The sequence below is a fragment of the Erinaceus europaeus genome, chromosome X (assembly GCF_950295315.1).
Source record: "Erinaceus europaeus chromosome X, mEriEur2.1, whole genome shotgun sequence".
NCBI lineage: Eukaryota > Metazoa > Chordata > Mammalia > Eulipotyphla > Erinaceidae > Erinaceus > Erinaceus europaeus.
In genome coordinates this window covers 118,625,618-118,642,892 of record NC_080185.1, presented here as the reverse complement: position 1 = coordinate 118,642,892, position 17,275 = coordinate 118,625,618, and the positions used below count along the sequence as shown (strand labels likewise).

General features: G+C 48.8%; 1 protein-coding gene across 3 annotated transcripts in view; it reads right to left on the bottom strand.

Annotated features, from left to right (window-relative positions):
• Positions 1–206: 206 nt before the first annotated feature.
• PHKA2 (phosphorylase kinase regulatory subunit alpha 2) overlaps positions 207–17,275 on the bottom strand; it is a 61,466-nt gene continuing 44,397 nt past the window's right edge. For 2 of the 3 annotated variants that reach the window (XM_016195147.2, XM_060182941.1), the window contains 14 exons: positions 16,415–16,503; positions 14,794–14,927; positions 14,256–14,412; positions 13,487–13,566; positions 12,876–12,954; positions 12,660–12,789; positions 11,998–12,099; positions 8,894–9,012; positions 7,829–7,858; positions 5,271–5,321; positions 3,594–3,764; positions 2,494–2,547; positions 1,576–1,776; positions 207–759 (listed from right to left, as the gene is read on the bottom strand). In XM_016195147.2, coding sequence (XP_016050633.1) covers positions 589–759; positions 1,576–1,776; positions 2,494–2,547; positions 3,594–3,764; positions 5,271–5,321; positions 7,829–7,858; positions 8,894–9,012; positions 11,998–12,099; positions 12,660–12,789; positions 12,876–12,954; positions 13,487–13,566; positions 14,256–14,412; positions 14,794–14,927; positions 16,415–16,503 — 1,568 coding nt within the window. In that variant the 3' untranslated portion in view covers positions 207–588. The remainder of the gene's footprint in view (positions 760–1,575; positions 1,777–2,493; positions 2,548–3,593; positions 3,765–5,270; positions 5,322–7,828; positions 7,859–8,893; positions 9,013–11,997; positions 12,100–12,659; positions 12,790–12,875; positions 12,955–13,486; positions 13,567–14,255; positions 14,413–14,793; positions 14,928–16,414; positions 16,504–17,275) is intronic. The other variant, XM_016195151.2, reaches the window with a different exon arrangement.

Sequence of the window (17,275 nt, the reverse complement as noted above, 5' to 3'; positions counted from 1 at the left end):
ACACACACATCTCAAGATGTGGGGTTTCTCTAAAAGGCAGGAGGAGGCCCTAATTCATGGGTAGCCAGGAGCAGATCTTTGAAGATCAAGTCTCACTTACCTGGCAGCGATTTTCTAGATCTTGGTGAGAGGGACTGAAGTCACTTAAAGGTAGCTATGCCACTAAAATGACAGGGGCCCAGCAAGAAAGCAGAGGACAAGAAATGCCTAATTCAACAGGAGAGCTATATTGGTAATGAGCATGGTTCCCCTTGTTAAGGTCTACTGGCGCGGCGGCTGCTGCTCTTAAGAGATGGTACTAGCTCATGGAGTCTATTTTGGCACTACCCTGACAACATCCATGTAAACTGGTGTCTTGATCCATTCTGCACTTGAGAGACTATTTTCCTGTTACTCCTCAGGCTCCAAGAGACCAGATGCTGTGACAACAAAAGGATGTGAGACCATGAGCCCAAGGCTGCAGAGCACTCACTGTAGCTTGGACAGACATAGGTTTCAGGCCAGTCATCACCGTCTCCTCCCTACTTGTGGTGGAACATGCTTTTGTAACTGCACAGGGAGTCTCAGGGGTCAAAGGAGCAGGGGGCTCTATTGCATCTGGCAGCCTGAGTTGGGCAGCAGTTCCTGCAGATAAGAAGCCACTGCCTTGGTCAGGTAGGTCATTGTCCCATATGCCCCACTCGGGGCACTATCATAAAAGAAGTGGCAGATGCCTGTGGCCTGGTCCTTCTCCAGGGTGTTCATGGCTCCAGATGATATCTGCAGTAGGAAAAGACAGAGGGTGAGCAGTGTGCACGCTGGGGTGCTGGAGGCAAGCCTGCTGCCAGACTCAAACCTGATGCCAGCAGAACCCACAGTGTCAGTTTGGCAGGGATGCCTGCCTATGTCCTGGTACTCTGCCATGTGCCCACATACCCTGGTTCACAGATTATTACTGACTTGAAATGAGACAGGCTCCTCCAGGGGAAAGTCTGTGTACTCTGAGCCAGATGTGTAGCATGGGCACTGCTGGCCGTAATGCTGTGTTGGCACAGACCTGCTGGTCTCCAGGGGGCTTTACACTCCTAGGGGGGCACTGTGCCATTCTCTATGCAAATGGTCGATGGCTTCTCACCATCTGTGATGATATTTTCTTTGTTTGAGGAGATTCTTGTCTTTGGACACAGAATCTCTTACCTTGGGGCTGGGAGATAGCTCAGCAAGTAGAGCATACAGTTTCTGGTGTGTGAAGCCTTGAGTTTAACCTCTGGAACCACCTGGGAGCTCCATGAAGGTGGAATAGTGTGTTGGTATCTCTCTCTCTCTCTCTGTGATCTCTAAGGATAAAAAAACAATAATACTGGGCCAGAGAGGTTACTCAGTGCATGTGTGAGACCCTCAACTCATTCTCCAAAAAAAAAAAAAAAAACCAAACAAACAAACAAAAAAAAAACCCCTCCAATTCATGTTCCAAGGGGGGGGGAGAAAAACAAAACAAAACTTCAGTCTTGCAGAGATAAATGCCAGCCAGCCCATCCAAGCCCTGTGTTTGTCCCTCCTCAGCTGTGGGGTACTGGGCAGACCTGGCACACCCACCTGGTCCTGCAGGAATAGCTGGTTGGCCATCTGCACGATCTGGTCCACATGGATGATGCCCCCGATGCTGTTCATCTCTGTGTCTGAGAGCAGAGTAAGCACCATAATGGCCTCCACCAGCAGCTGTCGGTACTCGGGTTGTGGCACACGATTCAGCACCGACTCAACGTGGACAGCGAACTTGATTTCCTGTGGGGTCATCTGTGAAAAGAGTGGCGCGGGTGAGGAGTGAATCAGGGATAGACACAGCCCTGTCACCAATGTGGCACTCCTGGGCTCTGGCCAAATGCTGCTACCTCCTTCCTGGTCAGTGCATGGTGGACGTTGTCCTGATACCATGAACCTACCCAGTGGGACTGGGACTTGCAGGGTGCAGGGGCCATTCCCGTTTTCTCTTTTGCCTTATTCTCTCCACAAGTGGATAGCATGGTGCTTCGGGCAGAGGTTAAGCTAAAGTACTCGTTGAAGACTGAGTAAGGGCAACCCCAAGAAGGTGACTATTATCCATGGGCAGGCCCGAGGAGGCTGCAGTGGCCTGGAACATGTGGCATGCAGCTTGTGTTCTTCTCTCTTTGTAAGGGTTTTTAAAAAGAGTAAAAGATTTATTTTTGTTGGGATTATGTGTGTGCAGAGCACCACTCCAACATACGCAATGGAAGGATCGAACTGGGGGCCCCACACATTCAAGTCCTACCCGCTCTCTGTTGAGCCACCTGCCCTGCTACTCTGGGTTTTCAGGGGATGAATTAAAGGTCCTGATAGTCAGAAATGCGACTTCTAAGGGGACAGAGATAAAGGTGGTGCTGAATTCACTGTGGAAAAGGAACTTTGCGGGCTAGATAGACAAAAAGATGGGCCCTCCACACGCTGAAAGGCTTGCAAGAAGCGGGGAGCTGGCCTCTGGGGGTCTTGTCATACCTCTCGTGTGGTGGAGGAGGGCAGCACGTAGCCATCGATGGACAAGCCGTGGCACTGGAGGCAGAACACATGTCACATGTCACATGTCAGACTGCTGCAGGTGATCTCGCAGCGCACCTGTGCACCAGTCCTGCTGCTTTGCCCCCTGCACACGGGGCCAGAACATGCCAGACTGCTGGAGATATTTTTAGAGAGTATGTTCTCACTGCCCACAGGCTGTGTTTTGGATGGAACAATTCTCACACCCAGCAGGCAGCTTTCAGATCACAGGAACAATGCCCCAGGGAGCTGCCCTGCCCACCCTTAGGAAGCAGCTTTTCACTTGGCAACTTGGCCCCAGGTGCCACAGAAGCCCCCTTTTGTGCAGCATAAAGGGAGATTTTCATGGCTTCTGCTGGTGAAGTAAGACTTCTGTGCCTTTGCAGGCATCTATTTTGGAAATTTCTATAAAAAGCAGCAATCACAAAGGCCTTGGGCGCATGCACAGACACGCACAGGCACACGTACGCCAGTGGATATAAATATCAGGCTCCCAGCTCCATCCAAAGTGCTGCTTTTTCATAATAAAAGTGTCTTGGTGTTGAGCCAGTGGCAGTCCAGGGGGCAGTTCGGAAGGCCCCAGGGAGGGTGGGGAGATTTTCTAGGAACCGTTTGTTCTAGTCTAATTGGTGGCCTCGAAAGCACAGTGCCCTGGCAGCAACTGCCCAGCTCTGTCCCCCTGGGCTGAGGACAGAGTGGCAGCAGAGGCTTGTGATCCTGATATGGCAGGAGGACCTGGGTCCCCATGGAGCAGAGGCTAAAGGGAGGAATCAACCCTCCAGTCTCCTGCTACAGAAAGAAGGGGGTTTGGTATGGTTGGTCTGGGCTGACTTTCCTCTCCTTGCTGCCTGTGAAACGTGCCCACACAAAAGCTTAGTAAGGAGTCAGCCTGCTCCTGCTTTGTGGACTGCAGTCTGTTCCTTGTGCAAAAAGACAGAGAACTGGGGGGTGGTGGGGAGGATGTGTGCTAGTTCTACAGCCATGGACCACCTTGCCTCACAATACAGGACAGGAGGAAGGGGCATGTGCCCTCACAGTGATGCCCAGAGGGCCAGACTCACCTTTTGAAGGATCTCCCACACCTTCTGGTAGAAGCCCACAGGGACCCTGTTGATGGCCCCATCTAGCCGTCTCCTGCGGAGCCACTGGCCCTGCCGCTCCCCCCAGCCAAGGTGTTGGCTGCCCGAGTCTGAGGACGAAGTGCCTGTGGGTGAGGATGGAGTGCTGGGCCTCTGCAAGACAGACAGGGCATGGCCTTCAGACACCTCCTGGCCTCCAGGAGAGAAGACTCAGCTAAGTCGTCCCTGCCACCAAAGCATCCTGTGCTCAGACAAGATACTGGAGAGACTCGTCTGGCCCCTGATTTGGTTCCAGAACCCCTTCACTGGCCTCCCTGCAAACCCCAAGAGCGAAGGCAGCAACAAAGGATGCACTCCAGCAGGCTGTGCCACCACCAAGGGTGCTTCAAGAGGACAGTGCCCTAAGCCCGCTGGTTGACACTGCCGCAAGAGTGATTGCAGATGCCCTGGGGCCCCAGAGCAGGAGCAAGAGACCACAGTCCAGCCTATTCTTCTGCCTTTCTGCAGTGCCACTGGGAAGGGGTGTCACCATCTTCTATTCCCCCCACCCCGTTCACAGAGAACACAACATATTACACCGTCAGAAGGATCTGGAGTCAACGACAGAAAGAAACTGCTAGAAGCCACACAAGACAGCAGTGTGGGTGGCCTCTTCCCTCTGCTTTCTGCTTGGCCTGTTTTCTGCGCTGGGGTCAGCCTACTGGGGCAAAGGCTGCCTCCAAACAAGGACACAGGCTTAGCTGAAACAGAGGGAAAAGCTGCCATCTCCTGCTCATTTCCTGGTCTGATTCTGGCCTCCTCCAGGGAAACAATGGGGCTCCACCAGCACTTCTGGGAGGTGGCAGCTCACCCTACTGCAGAGGTGGGTGGAGCTGCCTCCTGCCAGGCACTGTCCCTGCAGCAAAGCTCACAATGTGCTTTCTTCTGGGGTGGGTCCTAAACCCTGGGTCTCCAGGCTGGTGACGGTCTGGTGAAGTCTCTGCTCTGAACGCTAGCACTCACATTTCTCAAAGTCAACATTAAGTTTCTAGGCTTGAAAATGAAATCTCAGTGTTCAGTATCCTGGCAGGAGAGGAGGGCCTCCTCTCTGCACTCATTCTGACTTCATCAGGTCTTATTTTGAAAGGCTGTTAGGCTGGGTTATTCCACTGAGCTCATTACTGCCATTTAAAATACAGAAGCAATTAGATACAAATAAAAGTAATTACAGCCGCACTCATCAATGACTCAGCTGGTTTTCTTTCTAGTTTTGGGAGGAAGATTCAGACTAACCTTTACAATGAGAACAGTTCCTAGTCCTCAGTTTGGCCCAGGGTTCCAGGCCAGGTAGGGTAGTTACGAATGCAAAGCACTAATCACCACACGTGGGCAATGGCTCACCACCATGACTCAATAGCAAGGTGTGGGATTGATGCCTAGAAGGTTCAAGAAGCTCCTGAGAACTGGTGAGGAGAGACCTCCTCATGCACACACAGCCCAGTAAGGAGCATGGAGAAGTCAGGATAAGAAACAGAGCTCGGTTCAAGAACTCTTCACTTTCTCTCTAGACTCTCCTCAGAATGGCAGTGAAATGAGGCACGAGGTGAGAGCATGAGAGGATCAGACACCATAAATGAGGAGGCGGTGGCAAGGGGACAACAGTTGGGACACATGGTTTACCACAGACTTGGAGCACATGCCGGTGGATGTGGTCTGGCTCACAGAAAAGAGCTACAAAACAAAGAGAAGTTCATCAGTCATATGCAGTGGTGCCAAAGGCCCCCAGCATGGAAACACCCATGAAAGAAAGTGCAAGTTCACACCACCCAGCAAGCTGTCTCTGAGACCAGCGGGCTCCACTGACTAAAACCTCAGCAAATGCTCTTTCTTCAAGTGTAAAAGGTTGCCAGGTTCCAGTGTATGTAGGGAGGGAGGGGACTCTTAGAGTTAGGGCACCATTCGTTTTCCAAGGTCACAGCCATGAGATGCCAATCTCAGGTTAAGAGTTGTGAAAGTCTATAGAGATCAACAAAACCCCTCACAAGCAGCATTTAGTATTCGGCACCTCCTAGCACTCAAGAGCTCTTTGCTGAATAAACAGGGATGACCAGGCAGGTAACCTCTGGCCATGCGAGTATCTCCTCTTCTGAAAATCTAGACTGTGCCCTTACCCTGATGAACACCTGAGCACACGTGTGCATCTCAGATTGCAAAGTGACCAGGAACTGTCAGTGTTGCGCTTGCTGTTGTGCATTTTGAACAGAGAAGGACACATTTGCTTAATGTGAGTGGCCAAACACACCCTGCAGTGGCTAATTGAATCTAGACCCATCGAAGAAGAAAGGCTGGCATTTTGTTCCCGGAATATTTGAAGGCAGCATTCAACGGAAGTGGGAGAAAGAAACCACCCATATTCATCCTTGGTCAGCCACCACTGGGATGTGGGTAACCAGAGGGACGATGCCACCGAGTGGCTGGCAAAGGAAGATGTCTGGAAACTCAGTTCCTTATTTGGAAAAAACACATACCAGAGTGTGAGCTTTTACATGTCGCTCAAGGTTCCCTGAAGACATTAAACCATTAGAATTGTGGCTCCAGTTTTCTGGAGGATGGAGGAGGGCTAACTGTGTATGTTACAAGGGTGACAGTAAAAAATAAAAGCTGTATTTCTATTCCAGGGCTGAATCCTCTGTCTCTTTCTGGGGACAATAGCAGCATTTCCTACTGACATACAGGTGGCCCTCGCTTTCTTATACTCTGCAGATATTATAAGACCCAGAACACCAAACAGATTACAGCTCACTGACGGCTCAGATGATGGTCCGTGATTTTTAGCAATAAAGTGTTCTTTAACAAAGGAATAGACAGTATTTACGACGGATGCTACAGCACAGTCAGTAGACTACAGTAGCACAAAAGAAAACTTACATGCACTGAGAAGCTAGAGAATTGTGTGTGTAGGGGAGTTAGGCGGTAGTGCAGCAGGTTAAGCATGGGTGGTGCAAAGCACAAGCACCGGCCTAAGGATCCTGGTTTGAGACCCCAGCTCCTCACCTGCAAGGGAGTCACTTCACAAGCGGTGAAGCAGGTCTGCAGGTCTCTCTTTCTCTCCCCCACTATGTCTTAACCTCCTCTCTCCATTTCTCTCTGTCCTATCCAACAATGATGACATCAACAACAATAATAACTAGAATAAAAAACAAGGGTAACAAAAAAGGGAATAAAAATTTTCTAAACAAAGAATTTGTGTGACTTCCTTTTTTTTTTTTTCTGCCACCAGGGTTATTGCTGGAACTCAGTGGCAGGACTATGAATCCACTGCTCCTGGTGGCCAATTTCCTTCTTCCTTCCTTTCTTTTTTCCCTCTATTTTTTTTTCATTTTATTAGATAGGACAGAGAGAAATTGAGGGGGAGAGATAATGAGGGAAAGAGAAAGACAGACACCTGCAGACCTGCTTCACTGCTTGTGAAGTGGACCCTCTGCAAGTGGGGAGCAGGGGCTTAAACCTGTATCCTTGAGCTTTGTAATAATGTGCACTTAACTGGGTGAGCCATCACCTGGCCCCCAAGTGTGTGACTTTCTTTATGAAGACATTCACCTTAATGCGGTGGTTTGGACTGAACCTACAATATCTCTAAGGTGTACCTATTCTCAATGACCATTTTGCTTTTCCACACTTACTTGTTTTTTTAGCAAAAATTCTTGCAAAGCAGAGCTTGGGATCTCTCTCTCTCTCCCTCCCTCTCTCTCTCTCTTTCTCTCCCTCTCTCTCTCTGCAAAACACAAGAGCTTGCGAAGACTTTGCTAGATGGGTTTTTTTTAGAATTTTTTTTAATTGATAGAGACAGAGAGAAATGGAGCAAGAGAAAGGACGAGAAAAAACCCAGTTCACTGCTCATGAAGATTCCTCCCCTGCAGGCAGGGACAGAGGCTCAAACCCAGTTCACTGTAGATGGTAACTTGTGTGCCTTTACCAGTTGCACCACTACCTGGCCCCTGATAAATCGATTTTTAAAAGACCAGGGACAATGTCATTTCTCCCATGGCAGAGTCCAGCTCTTTGCCCATCTCTAGGGCTGATGCCACAGCCCAAAGAGCCATCTCCACCCAAGCCTCCTCTAGGGGCAGAGTCCTCGGTGCACCGAGAATATACACACACATCCCTGCTTTCCACATCTAACCAGAATGACATGAAACACATGCAGTAAAGAATGAGGCAAAGCAAAGCTGTTTCACCTGCTCATCAGCACTGAACCGCCTCGTCATCTGAAAGAAAAGAAAAATAGTTCAGGAAATAAAACCTAGCTTTGCAATCGCCCACAACCTCTCCAACATTTGTTGTTACAATCCTTTCTGATATGTGACATTCTCACAGTAGTGAAGTGGTATCTCATTGTTTGCTGTGTTTGCAAAGGACTTTGGGGATGAAGAGGGAGAGGGCTGGGGGAGGGGGGACTGAGGTCCTGGTGCATAGTGATGAAAAAGGACCTAAGTTGGCAGTGACAGTGTTTTGCAGACATCTGTCATGGCGAGATGAGAAATTATACCTATGTGCCAACAACTGTACTGTGATCTATTAACCCCTCCTCCCAATGAATTTTTTTTTTTAAAAGCCCTAGTTTTGGATCAAGAATGTCCTCCTACTTCTTCTACAGCCTCTAGATGTGCATGACGTGTTGGTCCAGCTGACCCACTGGTGCCTCACAGACTCACTCTGCTGAGCCATCATTTGAAATGGACAAGAAAACCCAAGTCCAATTCTCACTGCGGGTCATGGCCAGAAGGAAACTTATTTCCTACTGCAGATCATGGTCAAGTTCGCACACAGCAGATGGCACATTAGGACTAAAACGCCGTCGGCTTGCAGTCTTATGGGGTGAGTTCCAAAGAAATTTCTTGTGAATTAAATAAAGGTGGGCAAAGGAGAGAGAGGCCTGTGAGGAAGCAGCTATCAGGAGCACTGAATTTGGCTTTCAGCTTCTCTCCCTCTGGCGAGCTGGTTGGCTACTGTGTTGCATGGCTCTAATTTTGACATGGCTATTGCTCACTCCAAAGAATGGCTCTTGGCAACAGAAGTAAATATGGGGAAAGGCATTTTCCAGAATGTTCACATGAAATGCTGAGGTTAAGGATGAGCATGTGGATGGCTCTATGATATCTGGGTCCGGGGATGTGTTCAGATGCCAGGCCAGGAGGGGCCTCTTGTCCCCACAAACAGTGGGCTGCACCTGCGTAGTCCAGGTTTCTATCGCTTCTGGCATAAGCTCTGGCCCCCTCGCCTACACCCTTGCTGACTCTTACCTGTTGCATCTCACTCCTCAGTCTGCTGATGCCACTCCTCTCGGTTTTGGTGACACCAGTATGGCCCACCTCATGAATGGATATGGCAGGGCTGGATGTAGAGGAATGGATAGGTCGCACTAAAAGGGAAACACACACACAGATGTGGTTCTTAGAAACCGTTTGGCATCCACCTGGAGGGAGGACAAGCCACACGCTTGTTTTTATCAGTGTCCCTGGCCCTCCGCTCTATTGCCAACTCCCTTAGAGGGGGCCAGTGCCCCATGCCCCGCACCCAGAACAGGACCTGCTATGTAGCCCAGGCTCAGTCTGCAGATGAAAGAGCAGAGGTCACTGAGGTTGTCTGCAGAAATCAGAGTGACCAGAACCCCTGGGATGAAGTAAGTATATTCTCTGATAGTTTCTGCTATTCCAAAAGCAAACATTCTTTGTAGAAAACTGACACCACTCAATTAATTAAGGAAGTCAGAGTAATATTTTAACGGTCACTCTTCCAGGGTGTCTTTTACAACTGTACATTCTTTTACCTTATAAACAGAGTTGCTATGTGTGCAACAAATGAACAACCTAAGTGTTTGGTTCTGTAACCTGCCTTTCTTTTTTTAAAACCGTCTCCTATGGCATTAGTCTATCCAATCAAGCTTAATGACTGCATGGCGCTCGAGTTCCTGAATGGCTAGCAATAGGCCCGATCTTATTTTTATTTTTCCACAGGTTTTGTTAGACCTACTGTGTGGAGCTCACAGCTGACCTTGCTAGCTGTGTCCCCAGTCAGTGTGACCAGCACATCATCGTGGGGAAATAGCAGAACCGCTGCAGCTCACTAATGGGGTGCGGGGGGTGGTTGGCAGCCCCTGAGTCTGTGGTCACTGGTTGATGACCCGGGAAAGTTTTCCTGTGCCACCCATCTGAGTGCCAAGTGTGAGCCCTAATGCCAGGCTCCTTGTTCTCAAAAGAGCAGAAGCAGGTCCTGAGGAGTGCCCCCACTGGGCCTACGGCTAAGGGAAGTGAAAGGGAGCCCAGCACAGCAGGTAGCACAGCAGGACTGAGTCCAGTAGGTTGAGAGGCATCCTGGGAGAACAGCACAGCAAGAACTGGCACGCTGATGCATGCTTATACAGGGGTCCTCCATCACCTACTTCTGTGCCTGGTCCCTCTATCACTGCCACCCTCTGAGGGCAGACACAACAATTACTTTACAAGGAATTACTGCCCATTCCTGATCCTTCCATGCCTAACTCTTGTCTTCAGGATAAAGCCTCATGAACCCTCCCTGAAGCCCACAAAGCTCCGCCATCCTCTTCCCTCCACTCCAGCCTGCCCTGGCACTGAGCACTGCCCCTGCTGCTCCTGCGGCCCACCTGCTCCTTCCACCACCAGAAGGAGGCGCCAACTTTAAAAAGTCACTTGGGGGGGGTCAGGCGGTAGCACAGCGGGTTAAGCGCACGTGGCGTGAAGCACAAGGACCAGTATAAGGATCCTAGTTCAAGCCCCCAGCTCCCCACCTGCAGGGGAGTCACTTCACAAGCGGTGAAGCAGGTCTGCAGGTGTCTCTCTTTCTCTTCCCCTCTCTGTCTCCCCCTCCTCTCTCCATTTCTCTCTGTCCTATCCAACAATGATGCCATCAACAACAGTAACAATAATAACTATAACAATGAAACAACAAGGGCAACAAAAGCGAAAATAAATAATAATAATAATAAAAGTTATTTGGTCCAGGAGTGTCCCCCACACCACACCTTCTCACCCAACTCACCACTGAAACCAGGGGAGTGAAAGATACTGTCTGGAGCAAATATGGATCCAGGGAACAGCAACATATAAAGGACAGCAGGGAGGGAGGAGCACCAGGAAAGTGGACAGCAGAAGCCCAAGAGATCTGGGAGGTGGCAGTGAGGGCTGTGTGCAGAGAGCACAGCTGGAAAGATTCCTCTCCCCCAACATCTCAGAAGTGAAACAGGATCTAAGATTGTGTAGTTTCCCAATCAATAACAACTGAACAAGGACAATCAACGAGTGACATCCTATCTGAAGACAGGAGCTCTTCTGGCCTTGCTGGCAAGCGGACAGATTTAGGGCTCTCAAGTGACGTCATTCTGCTCCCAATTCCCCAAGCACCCATAGCTTTACATCAGATCACCCATTTTTCATAATTATCTGTGTCAAACCGCGTACCCTATTCTGAGGAGCAGAGTACATTAAATATTCAGCTTGTATATTTACATTTCAGGGACCGAGCATTTGAAAGCACTGCAAAGTACTTCTGGAAAAGGATCTTGAGCAGTCTTCCCTCAGCAAAGGAGCGGAGCCGCCAGAACACATCTGATCGCTTGCCGCCGTCTTTGTTTGCTGGCTGGCGCACATGCTGGGGAACAAACACTAAGTACCCAGTGTCCTTCTTACTAAAGAAGAAGAATGGCAGCCCACACTGCATTTCTCTGGCTTGATGAAATAAATTCACAAATGTGTCTGCGAATCTGTTAGCTTTATTATGAGGAGGAGAGATGGCTAATGGCTTCAATTATAATTAGAGAGCATTTGAAAACGGAATTCCACCAGGACCTGAGTGATTCAATTTGCTAGCACTGCAAAGGGGGTGCCGGCAAAAACTACAAACTGAGCAAGTTAGATGGGGCTAAAGTCAGCTCGCTCATCGTCTAGAAGGTGTTTTGGGGCTGTGTGGGGCTTTGCTCCTTGCCCGTGCCAGAACAGGCGAGGAGGGTCTGGCTGAGAAAGCTCCTGCCCAAACTAAAGGACAGCTGCTTCATCCTGACACCTGGGGCACCTTACCCCTCCAAACACCTGTGCACAAGTGGCAGCACCTACATCCACAGTCAGAAGAGAAAGTCAGCACGTCTGAGTGCACGTGTGCAAGCCAAGCCCACTCGACCCCCCAGCATGCCTAGGTGGCACCCGAACCCTGAATCTGAAACTAATCTGGGTCAAGTAGGAACCTCCCACTCATATGTTCAGTTCTGAATAGCAATTACTGATGTCAACTTGTCCCTAAACAGAGCAGCTCCAGGCAGCACTGGACAGTTAGTTTAGTCAGACCTTCGGAGGTCCCCACCCACCCAGTAGAGGTAAAAGGAACATTTACTTACTGCTTCTTTCAACACCAAACTCTTTCCCACTTAGAATATGGTGCAGGAGACTTTTCATATCGAAAGGGCTGAGGTTCATGAGACTTTCAGAAGCTTCTTCTCCTAAAAAGAAACATCTTACAAGTGTCTTGAGACACAAGGCTGGCAGTAGTGATGGTGGTGGTGAGGGGGAGAGTGATGAGGGGTGCTGGGATTGGGGGTCCTCCTCTTCAGGACCACCTCACCACTACTTTGGGGCTCAAATGTACTGATCCTGGGTGATTCTCTGTGCTGTTGTCTACAGTGTGATTTTCTTAATTTCGAGATGCATGCTTTTCCACACTGTAATGATCCCCAATGTTGAAATGCATCTTGCTGTTGATTTATGGATGTAAAAGGGTAGGAAACCTCCCTTTGGAAGTGCTGTTAAATGGGGAAAGGCATCTTGCAGCAAGGAAGCACAGTAACGAAAGGAGATGTTAGGAGCAGGGCAGAATATTCTAGTGCCTCCCTTCTGCACAATGAGATTCAACATCCTTAGCTGGGTGGCTTGGCAGAAGGTTCTCTAAATGAGCTAAGGTACTAAAGCAAGAGCAGGCACCAAGGATTCGAAGCCCTGGTTCTGGAAGGCTAGGCCAGGGTCCCTCTGGGTGGGAGTCCTTCCCTATGCATGTGTGCCGCACCTGAACAGTTGAGGCTCTGCGCCAGCTCTGTGGCCATCACCTGAATGATCAGCCCGATCCGGAGTCGGAGCATCTCCACAAAGAGGCCGGGCTGAGACCTGACATACATTGCCAGGTAAACCACAATCTCCTGGTGGGGACACAGGAGAGGCAGTGTTTCAGAGACCAGGGGTGGCGGCCCTGAGGAGGGACTGCCCTGCTGCCCCACCTGCTGACCTGTGTGAGGACAGCTATGCTGATGTCCTCTCCACTGGCTTCATAGATGAGTTTGGTGAGCTCTTCAGGCGGGAGGGGCCTAGGAAGGAACAGCAGAACAGAGATAATGAGAGCTGCTGTGGAGTGGCAGCACCCTGGCCCTCCCAGATGAATGAAGCCTAGTTTTCTGTGCTAGAAGCTCCCAAGCAACAGTGTCTTTAAAAAGACCCTCTTCAGCAAGAGAGGTGGCTCAGTGGGTAGAGTGCCTGACTTCCACACATGAGGGTCTGGGCTCCATCCCAGGCACCACAAGAACTGGAACTCCATGGCCATAAAGTAGTGCTTTGGTGTCTCACCCCAAGCTCCCCCTTTCTCACACAAAATTATGAAATAAAAACAGGGCTAGGGAGGTGGTTCAGCAGTAGAATATATGTGTAAGGCCCTGGGTTTGATTGTTGGCACAATATGAAAAAAAGAAGAAGAGAGGAGAGGAGAGGAGAGGAGAGGAGAGGAGAGGAGAGGAGAGGAGAGGAGAGGAGAGGAGAGGAGAGCCCTCCTGCTGAGTGTGGGTGGTACTGATGGCTTCCTCCCATGGTCTCCAATAGCTCGGCGGCACCAGGTCAGTGGCTTACGCAGAGATCGTCTTCTCCCGGGGCTCAGGTGGCAGGCCCACTGTGAGCTGCTTCTGGTGTGACAGCAGGTCTGTGCAGGCCTACCCAGCCAGAAAAACAGAGAGAAGTTAACAGAGAAAGTGGGGAGTGGTCACCACTAATAAAATCATAGCTTTATCATCTATGTGGCCCTTTATCGAAAACATATGTGGCCCCAGGCTTGTTTCTGCCCACTGGTGGGTGTTTAATTCCCACTCACTGTAGCAAACACATTGCATTGCCTGAAACGTCACCAGGGGATGGGCTGTCCTGAGTCTTAGGTAGTGATATAAAGGGCTAACAATCAGATCCTAGCCCTAGGGTACCAGCTTCTCCACTATTCACATATTACAGATACCGTTGTTTACCCATAATACTGAGCTGGAATGCTTTGGAAAGCAGTTGTGGGGCATGCAGGGTGTCAGGGTTGGAAGTATTAATGACGATTGTACTCTGGATATACAGAAATGAGAAGGAGCTGCGAGGGTGCCAGGCCACAGAATATTTCGCATTCCATTTCTTGGTAAACCTTTTTCTGCAGCTGAGGAGGAACGAAACTAATCAACTTGAATTTAATTTCCTCTCCTGGCCTTCCAAGAGCAGCAGGAGGTCAGGCGAGGCCGCCTGCTCCATCTAGCTAGTAAGTAACCAGTTCCCTCTACAAGTAAGAGGTGTTTGATCCTGCTTTTCCACCAAGGAGAAGGAATGGGGCTAGACAGGACAGACAAACAAAGCACCCAGTCCCTCTCACCTCAGCCAGAACCTCCACTTTCTTCCTGAGCAGACCCGAGATGTAGCGGATCAAACCCCACTCCTGGTTCAAGCCTGCTTTCCCGTAGAGTTCGCTGAGGAGGCTGTGAACAGTGACCCCGTGCTGGCCGGAGAGATTTGTGTCCCAGCTGGGCCCCCTGTCAAGAGACAGAAAACCGCAGAAGCATGGTGTTCAAGGATTGGATTCTCTCATAACAGAGCAAGCCTGGCTGGGAGGGGAATGAATTACTGTGACTTCCACCAAGTGTTCAGGCCCTCCCAGCACCCTGGATCTCTACCAAAGCAGTCCCCTCTTCAGTTGACACAGAAGTCTCACAGGAAGCTGAGAAATCCTGGCCTCATCCAGTCTTCTTGTCCTGGGAGGCCAGCATTACCAGGTGCATAGAGAGAGAAAGGAGTGGAGATGCCACTCATGGTGATGTGGGTAACTACTACCATTACCCAGGCTTCCTGGAAGGCCAGGAAGACTAGGATAAGGGAACAGAGAAAGTCCAACCAAGGAAAGGCCACTGACTTACTTTAATACATACAGAATGTAGAGAATGTCTGCTTGGTCCTGTAGGTTAGAACAGTCTTTCAACTGCTCAACCAGCTTTTCACAGTCCAAGTCACCATGGTCATCTGTGGGCCACTGGATGTCATCTTCTGGAGGCTGGCCACACAAAAGCCAAGAAAGTAAAGGGGTGAGGTTGAGCATGTGAACTTTCAGATCTAGAAGTGATGCACTGACCTGGTCTTGAAACTCTGCCACTGGCCTGTGCTCCAGGTTTTCATAAGCCCTTTCTTTCATAAATGTTTATTTACTTTATTATTTTTGATCAGTGAATCATTATGTCAGATTGTTGATGTTTGCAAGAGACTAAACATTAAAATGAGAGTAACTTTTATTTCTGTAGAAGTGAAAAACAGGTACACTAAGCCTTTATTTTAGGTGTTAGAAATCATGTTAGCAGCTACCTTTGGAGTGGAGGAGCATGAGGGGATCAAGGGGCTGCAGGACATTCCCACTGGTCTCTCAGCTTGGTGAAAATTCATTGAGCTCTATACTTACATGTGGTATAACTTATGTTGTACCTCAATAAAATGTTTTTGAAAGCAAAACAAGGGGTGAATGTAGATAGCATAATGGTTCGGCAAAAAGACGCTCATGCCTGAGGCTCCAAAGCCCCAGGTTCAATCCCCGCCCTACCATAAGCCAGAGCAGAGCAGTACTCTGGTAAAAGAAAAAAAGGAAGGAAGAAAGAAAGGAAGAAAAAAAGAGTTTACACAACCTAAAATTGAGGCTAAATTAGAATATTCTTCAATAGACACTGAATCTACTGTGTGATAAAGTCAAGGGGAAACTTCTGGAGAAAATAACACATTATAGCAACAAGTGGGGAATACTCTAAGATTTTTTTTTCCTCCTAAGGAGTCTTTCTCCAGTTTTGTATCACGCCCTGCAAGTAGCCCCACCCCTCTGGCCCCCAGGTATCTGGCACAGACAGGACAGGGAGAGAGAGTGGGCTGGTTCATCTCTTCTAGTGCGATACAGATTCTGATGAGTGAGCAGACAGCCAGTGACCTTTTCTTACATGGGAAATATAAAGGTTTGTGTCAAACCAATGTGCATACTGACATAGCAGATTCCAGACAGCTAAATGGGCCAGTTCATATAAAAACCCAGAACTTCTGATCCCTGAAGTCCTGCGTTAATAAGGACTTCCCTGGACAGACGACCCCACCAATGTGTCATGGAGCCCTGCTTCCCCAGAACCCCGCCCCAGTAGGGAAAGAGAGAGACAGGTTGGGAGTATGGATCGACCTGACAATGCCCACGTTCAGTGGGGAAACAATTACAGAAGCCAGACCTTCTACCTTCTGCATCCCATAATGACCCTGGGTCCACACTCCCAGAGGGATAAAAAATAGGAAAGCTATCAGGGGAGTGGATGGGATACTGAGTTCTGGTGGTGGGAATTGTGTGGAGTTGTACCCCTCTTATCCTATGGTTTTTGTCAGTGTTTCCTTTTTATAAATAAAAATTAAAAAAAAATAACTACACTCATTCTTTTGAGTGAAGCCATTTCAAAGAGTTCTATAACATTATAGTTTGCATGACATCACACTTTTTAAAATGAGTAGTTCTAAATATTTTACCTTGTTCAGAAGATGCTGAGTAGAATCAACAAGATTCAGTGATTTACGGTGGGCACTGAGCATACTGACTGGCAGAGTCATGGGAACAACTGGAAAACAAAAGAATCAAGAGCTCTTCTAAAGGGCAGGAAGGAGAAAATACTACTTTTTAGAGGTACAGCGGACACTTATTTAATGCAAACTAATGAAAAGGATGATGACTTATTTAGTTTGATTAACTTCAACAAGAAGTTGCCATGTAGTCAGCATCGTGTTCCAAAAGTGGGAACAAAGAAATCAGCAGAACATGGGTTTTGATCTAGGAGCAAAATTTCACTCTTCCCTCCTGAAACCTCGGGAGATCTACCTGGCATCTTAGAATGTGAAGGAGCCTTAGAAACAGCGTAGGGTGACATCTTTTTCTTTCAAACGAGGAAACTGAGAACCAGAGAGGTGACCATCTGTCCAAGCTCAGTGGCCTTCTTGGAATCAAGGCGTGTCTCAGTTTCCTGCCCAGCGTGCACTTCACCTTGGCACTGCCAGGTGTCAGGCTATTTGTTTTCTAATGGCTTTTGGGTGTTATCATTATTCATATTTATTCAGTAAGCCATCTCTGCCTTTCAGGTGATAACTTTTCATTTGGGGAGCACAGGAAAATTTTAAGGTAAAGACGATGCCTATTTAGAAAGTATTTATAGACCTCCAGGCTACACCAGTGAATTGAACACACATTTTAATTTTACCTCCTCACCCACCCCCCACTAACACTACAGAAACTATTCTTTGCGGAGGGCAGGAAAGCAAAAAAAAAAAAAAAAAAGAGAGAGAGAGAGAAGACAGAAAGGTAGCAGAGCAGGGAGGGCTAGGAGACCAGTCTATCTG